The sequence below is a fragment of the Octopus sinensis genome, linkage group LG5, assembly GCF_006345805.1.
Source record: "Octopus sinensis linkage group LG5, ASM634580v1, whole genome shotgun sequence".
Lineage (NCBI taxonomy): Eukaryota > Metazoa > Mollusca > Cephalopoda > Octopoda > Octopodidae > Octopus > Octopus sinensis.
Window position 1 is genome coordinate 74,465,505 of NC_043001.1, and position 8,022 is coordinate 74,473,526.

Genomic DNA, 8,022 nt, shown 5'->3' on the forward strand with positions numbered 1-8,022 from the left:
CAGCCAAAACAAAAAAAAAAGATTAAAAATGAAAACCCTTTTATGTTCCTTAAAAATAAAAAAAAAAATAAAACCAAGCTCTTAAAAATTTTGAACATGTGGTTTGCTTCTAGTGATTTTTAGGGCAGAGAATCTCTTTTAGGTTAAATTAGTTAAGGAAATTACATCAAAAAGTGAAGAGCATACAAATAAAATATTTTATTTTCTTTCTACATAAAATAAAGTTTTCAAAGTTTTTACTCTTAAAAATGCTTTATTTTATTGGCAAATTCTTCCTTTGGTAAAATGAAGCATTTTTTCTTATTTTTAGATTGCAAAGGGTTCCAATGCGATTCAGGACTGTGTCTCTGGGGTCCACATTATCGATGTAATGAAATTGTGGATTGCAAAGATCTTTCTGATGAAATGAATTGCCGTAAGTATTCTTTTGTTTTAAACATTTTTTTTCTTAAATTCTGTGTAGAAGTGTTCCAAGATATTCCTGATACATTATTGGGTTTCTCTCTTTCTCCCTCTCTCTCTCTCTCTCGCTCCCTTCCTTCCCCTTTTCTCTTCCCCTCTCTCTCTCTCTTTCTCTTCCTCTCTCTTCTCTCACTCCCTTTCTCTCATCTCCTTCTTTTCCTCTCTCTCTTCTTACCCTCCCCTCTCTGACCTATTCCTCTCTTTCCACAGTCCTTCTCATCAATCTCTCCTTACTCTCACTCCATACCCCACTCCTCTCTCCTCACTTCTTCCTTTCCCCTTTCTTATTCCCTCTCTCCCTCAGCCATTAAACATTATCAGTGTGTTAACTGTTACACATTACCAATATCTTGACCACCAGGCAAGACATTGGCAGTCATACTCTACACTGTATATTTACAAGAGGACATATTTCATGTGCTCCTAATTTTCTTCTTTGATAAGAGAATATATTTCTCATCGTTGTTACAGATCAGAAACCCCGTCACCGACGCTGTCGGAATGGCATACAAGTCAAGTTATCTCAATGGTGCGATGGTCAAGATAATTGTTTTGACAATAGTGATGAAGAAAACTGCCGTATGTATAAATTTTCTCCTCAGTCCCCAACAACTACACAGTGTCTTTAGATTTTATTCTTCCTTTACCATTTGTCTGATTAGTTCATCATCATCATCGTCATTTAAATAGTCCCTTTTCCATGCATACACAGATCAGATGGAGTTTATTGAGGCAGATTTTCTATGACAAGATGCCCTTCCAGTCACCCTTTAAAAATCCAGGCCATCAGAGAGCACAACAATTTGGGTATAGCCTGTGGATTCCTCTGGAATCTGGCCCAAATGCTTACAATAGAGTGGGATCTAACAAAGGTATCCAAAATGTTGACTGGTAGTGTTAAATTGGATGACAGGTCAAGTCTACCACTGAAGTAGGGCATAGTGGGATTTGAACTCAAATCACAAAGAGCTGGAATGAAAACTGCAAAGCATTCAGTCTGACATTCTTTCAGCTCCACTTATCCATTGATTTGGATTGGTACTTTTGAATTGACCCTGAAAGTGGAGAATGCAAAATTGACCATAGTGGGATTTGAACTCAGAGCACTGAATCATAATAAATATTACAAAGCAGTCTGTCTGGTACTCAAACAACACTGCCATTTCATCACATATGCACAACTGCCTGCTTATTCTTTTGGTTACATGAATAACAATTTAAGTTTTGTAAAATTAAATTATTTTTAATATAACATGAATTCTCTGAGTTGGGCTTCTAACAGTAACAGAGTATTTACTATCTTTTATTTGTTTCAGCTATTGGACTGCAACCTTGAAGGGTTTTAGTCAAACAAGTCAACCTCTCTACTTTTTTCTTTAAGTCTTGTAATTATTCCATCAGTCTCTTATACTGAATAGCTAAGTTTCAGGGATATAAGCACATACCAGTTGTCAAGCAGTGATAGGGAACACCCAACACAAACACATACATACATACATACATACATACATACATACATACATACATACATATATACATACATACATACATACATACATACATACATATATATAAAGCACAAGTACAATCATCACTAAAATGACTAAGGGTGCAAGTCTTCAGCAGCATTGGCATTAGGAAGGGCATCCAGCAGTAGAAACTCTGCCAGAGCAAGATTGAAGCCTGGTGTAGCCATCTGGTTCACCAGCCCTCAGTCAAGTCGTCCAACCCATGCTAGCATGGAAAGCGGACGTTAAACGATGATGATGATGATGATGATGATATATATGATGGGCTTCTTTCAGTTTCCATGTGTCAAATCCACTCACAAGGTTTTGGTTGATTTGATGCTATAGTAGAAGACACTTGCCTAATGTGCCATGCAATGAGATTTGAACCTGGAACTGTGTGGTGGAGAGGCAAACTTCTTACCACGCAGCAATGCTTGCACCTTCGCAAATTTACTTCTTTTTCTTTTTTAAATCTAACAAGACATAAATTTTAGATCTCTAAATCTGACAGTGTAAACATATCTGAATCATTCAATCTAAAGGTATACATAGTTTTAGTTTACAACATGAAATAGAATATGCATTTATTTATGAGTTTAGTGAAATACCTCTGGGAGAAGATAATTGCATTGAAAATAATTAGGCCAAATAGAAAAGCCAATAGACTATTACTTAGTAGAAACAATATAGAAATATGAGGGAAGTAACCTGAATAAATGAATGGAGTGACAGACAAGTAGGACAGTCTAGTGTAATTTAATCTTTCCTCAATTTCATATTCCTTTGTGTTTAAGCTGTTGTTGACAAAGAAGTCAAACATTTGATTTGAAATGATTTCACTGAATATTTTCCAGGTATGATTGAAGAGAAGGGACAAATGAGGCTGTGTGGTTAAGAAGCTTGTTTCCCAACTATGTAGTCTTGAGTTCAAATCCACTGTGTGCAAGTGTCTCCTTCTATAACCACAAGCCAATCAAAGCCTTGCTATTGGATTTAGTAAAGAGAAGCTGAAAGAAGCCCCTTGTGTGTTGTGTGTGCATGTTTTTACACACACTCACACATACATATACACACAAACACACACACACATACATATGTACGTATGTACGTACATAGTAGATACATACATACATACATACATACATACATACATACATACATACATACATACATACATACACACATGTATATATACATGTGTGGTTTCTTGTGGTAGTTTTGAATGAATGTTACTGTCATCCAAGTGGTGTCCTTTGTTCCCAATATTCTGCGAAAACATGTCTTGTCATGGGAAATATTACCTTATTTGGTAACAAGTGAAGGTTGGAGACAGCAATGGTATTTAGCTGTAGAAAATCCACTTTAATAAATTTCATCTGATGCATACAAGAATAAAAAAGAAGTTAAATGATGCTGCTTGCAACAGGCCTGATTCCACTACAGACATCCAGAGACCATGTGTTGTTAAACCAGGCAACAGACTGTTTACTATACAAGGACAGGGACATTTCTCATGATGAGCTTCACGTCATTTATTTATTCATTGAAGCATTTGTGTTTGCCTTATATTTATTTATCTATTTATTTATTTATATTTCAGATTGTATACATAATCGGGAGATTCAGTGTGGGAATCACAATCCTTCAATTTGTATCCCTAGGACATGGGAATGTGATGGGTTCCCTGACTGCCCAAATGGCACTGATGAAATGTATTGTGGTAAGTAAACACTTTAGCCTTTTAGCTTCACTGAACAACAGCAACTTTAAATACAAATATTTAGGTAAGACCTAAGTACATAATAGGTACAAGCATAGCTTGTACCTATAATGTACCTATAATTCAGGTGACTGACTGGCTTCCTGAATAGGTTATTCACATTATAGAACTCCAGTAGCTTTGTTCCCTCTTCATTTTGAGAACCAATTCTACAGTTCCCATGTACACTATGGAAGATACCTGACTGCTGTCCAACAAATCCATTGAAATCCCCAGCCACGAAAATGAGATCATTGTCATTAGTCTTTGAGGTAATCTGCCAAAGAATTTCATAAAAGTGGCCCTTTCGATCATTTGGTAGACCTGCCCGGGTGGCATAGGCTGAGATAATTGTTGCTGTATTATTCTGCAAAATTAGCATGAGCTTAAGTACTCTATCACACACTCTGACTACTTTTATGACCTTATCAACCCATTTCTCTTCAAGAAGTATGCCCATACCACCTAACCTGTCACTGTTGCCTTCCCAGAAGATTTTATACCAATGTGTCTTGATCATAACGAACCTGGCTGAAGCTCCCCTCCACCTTACTTCTTGAATGCAACACATATCAACACTCCTCTGTTCAAACATCTCAACAATCTCACCAGACCTACCTTTCAATGTGCCTATATTGTCAGTACCAACTCTGAGAACCTGGAAAGGGATGTGGGAGGGAACATGGGAAGTGGGGGATAGTATTCAGCATCTGAAAAGAAGGTTTCAGTGAGTGTTTGATAGCAGATGTGTCATATCAGTTGTTCTCATTTTAATCTACCATCATTCAATCATGTTAAAATTGTTGCCTCTACTGGAAGTGAATGTAATACAAGCATTATTGATGCAAATGGGTCAATGTTTCAACTAAATAAATAAACTGGGTCAATGTTTCAACTAAATAAATAAACTGGGTCAATGTTTCAACTAAATAAATAAACTATTATTGGTTAATTCATTACAAGTAGAGAGAAAGGAATATAATCTCATCTACATCACTGCATCCCACTTTTGGTGCATGCAGTAATGTGGATGAGATTACCTGTGGGGGAGGAGTTATGAGAATCTTCTGGTACTGAGGAGAGACTTCCAGTACTGGTGGTGGTGCATGGAAGGAGCCATGAAAATATTTCTGGTATAAGGGAAGAGAGCATTGTGTATATAGTGTGGCTTTGTGGCTATTAATAATAATGTTTGTTCATTGATTTGTAGAAAGTGCAGCATGTCGTGCTGGAGAATTCCGTTGCCATACAGGAACTGCCTGTGTCAGTTATTCTTCTCTTTGTGATGGAGTAACAGACTGCAATGATAATTCTGATGAAGAAAATTGTGGTAAGTGACTGTATTTATGTTATGTATATACCATATGTGTATATTCTAGTTGTGTATATACCACATGTGTATATTCCAGTTGTGTATATACCACATGTGTATATTCTAATTGTGTATATACAACATGTGTATATTCTAGTTGTGTATATTCAATGTTGTGTATATACTAATTGGAGATATAGTGTTACACAGGTTGTGAATATAAGGTCTGATTAAAAAGTATTGGGACTGTTGCTATGGTAACATAGCTAAAGTAATCAGAGTGAAGCCACTTGACACAGATTGACCTTGAACTCTGTTGTGTATGCACACTAAGTTATAATGTCCTTGCTCACTTCTGTTGTTTATAGCAGTTCTTAGAAGTAAAGTATGCGTTTGTCTCAAAAAGAAGATTGTGTTTCAGCTATTAAACTATGGTTGCAGAACAAACAAATATAAGGTCATCCACGTAACATTATATCTCGAACATTTAATCACATAATGCTTTTTCTTTCACGTAGAATATTGTTGTGTATATAAACTTGAGTATGAAGTGTGGTATATATATTAGTTCCAAATGTAATTTGTGTTTATGTATACTGTGTATAGTGTTGTGAAAGTACTAATTGCATATATAATACTGTGTACAAAATGTATATAAACTTGCTTCTTGTGTGCATGTTACTTTGATACTATGATATTTTGATAGGTTTCAGCCAGTATTGGCACAGACCACGTCTAACTTAATAGCACCACCTGGTGAAGTCATTCAAATCAGGAATCAGACAACATAGCACACTCGAGTAGAGAGTTATTGTTTACAGAGACATATCTGGGTGTAGGAGGTTTATCTGGGATTTCTTTAAGGAATTTGTCCAAAGATATCTAGAACTTCAGGGGTCTGTTTCTGCTTTAAAGGGTTTTGGTGTAATGTTAAAGAAAGTGGGGCCAATTGAGGTGAAATGATTGTGTTGTAGTGTTGTTATGAGATGAAAGTGTGATTTACATTGTGAGCAGATAGCACAGGGCCCAAGTCTTGGGTGATACCAACATCAGTTCAGCAATGCTGACTGAATATTTTCCACATCATGCAGATTTTATATATATATACACACATATATAAGTATGTATGTATGTATGCATGTATGCATGCATGTGTGTATGTATGTATGTATGTATGTATGTATGTATGTATGTATGTATGTAGTTGTTCGTTAAGAAATTGTTGAACCCTCATGTCATCTAATGATGGGAGAGTTCATCATACACACACATAGAGTTGATAACCTAAACCTTGGGTTGAGTTCTGCATTGAAAATACCGTATATTTCTATCCTTCTAGAACCTTAATATATATAAAATGTTGTGTATCTTGATACACTTGTGCCATGTATGTATATATAATCTGTGCATGTGATATTATTTCTACAGTGTCGTATGCACACAGCATGGTGTATAGACAGCATTGTTTATGTAATGTGCTGAATATATACATATATATATATATAATATTGTGTATATAGTATTGTGTACAAAAGAAATACATTATTATCTGTAAATACTATCTATCTTTCTTTCTTTCCATGGCCACCTCTAATTAGTGAAATTAATGGACCACTCTAGTGATTCTTCAAATACCAGTCATGTTTGGGTAACTTATGAGAACAAGGGCATGTTGATTTGCTGCACAAAATGGTCTGGAAATCTTAGCAATGACCTCTGCGGTTTGCTAGGTTACAGGTGAGTTTGCATTAATATCTATAATTCCCTTTGAGTCTGTACAGAAAATTGATTATCCAAAACACACACACACACACACACACACACACACTCTCTCTCTCTCTCTTTCCCTCTTTCTCTCAATCATAAATTCCTGGATTTTTCACTAGCAAACACTAGTGATGTTATGCAACAATGATGTAAACAATTGAATAAACGGGATGAAATCCTAGTTTTTAGAGGCATATTGTAATTCATTTCAGTACTTTATATCAATATAGGTTGCCTGGCAGTGCTCAGACACAACACTTAAGCCACCTCTCCTGTTTTATTTTACTCTCAGATATTTTGCGTTAAGTATTGAAATGTATATAATACCAAATGAAAATCAGACAGCAAATAATGTTTAATAATTGATGAAGATTTTGGGTATACATGGAGGTCCAGATGTTAGTTAACTGTTACACTGCCTTAGACAAAGTAGCATTGTTGGATTACATTAATATATTTATACTTTTGTATAATAATAATAATAATAATAATAATAATAATAATAGTTCATATAAAGGAATGTTGGTTGGTTGACTGATTTCTCTGTTCATAGTTTACAAGTGTACAAAGAGAAAGTAAAGGAGTGATGCAGAGTGAGTGAATGTGCAGAATGAATGTACATACTATGTGGGAGAGAAAGAATCATAGATACAGAGAAGGAATGTGTGTATGTGTGTGTGTGACCATATATATATATATATATATATATATATATATATATATGAAGGCGCAATGGCCCAATGGTTAGGGCAGTGGACCATGGTTTCGATTCTCAGATCGGGCATCATGAGTGTTTATTGAGCAAAAACACCTAAAGCTCCACGAGCTTTAAAATAAAATTAATATATATTAAAATAAAATAATATATATGAACATATACAATAATGATAAAATAATACATACCAAGCAAAGCATGGTGGCGATCCCTGCTGTACTCTTTCGCCACAACTTTCTCTCACTCTTTCTTCTGTTGGCCTGCTCGCATAGCCAGCAGGGTGGCATCATTTGAAGGTTAAAACAATGCAAAGCCCATTGTGACCAGCGATGTGTAGCAACATCTGATAGCCTGATCGGTCACAGCGATCACCACAGTGATATATATATATATATATATATATATATGTGACACCTTACTGTCTCTCAGTGCTATTCCTCCCAGTTGAGGAATGGTGTTCTGGAAGTTATTTGGTGATCTCACACATGCTGGTGTC

The 8,022-nt window shown here is 35.6% G+C and overlaps 1 protein-coding gene across 6 annotated transcripts in view; it reads left to right on the plus strand.

Moving 5' to 3' along the window:
• Positions 1-8,022, plus strand: part of LOC115212013 (atrial natriuretic peptide-converting enzyme-like) — a 154,192-nt gene that overhangs the window by 125,170 nt on the left and 21,000 nt on the right. For all 6 annotated transcript variants that reach the window (XM_036502755.1, XM_036502756.1, XM_036502757.1 and 3 more), the window contains 5 exons: positions 311-415; positions 934-1,041; positions 3,574-3,693; positions 4,943-5,062; positions 6,643-6,781. In XM_036502755.1, coding sequence (XP_036358648.1) covers positions 311-415; positions 934-1,041; positions 3,574-3,693; positions 4,943-5,062; positions 6,643-6,781 — 592 coding nt within the window. The remainder of the gene's footprint in view (positions 1-310; positions 416-933; positions 1,042-3,573; positions 3,694-4,942; positions 5,063-6,642; positions 6,782-8,022) is intronic.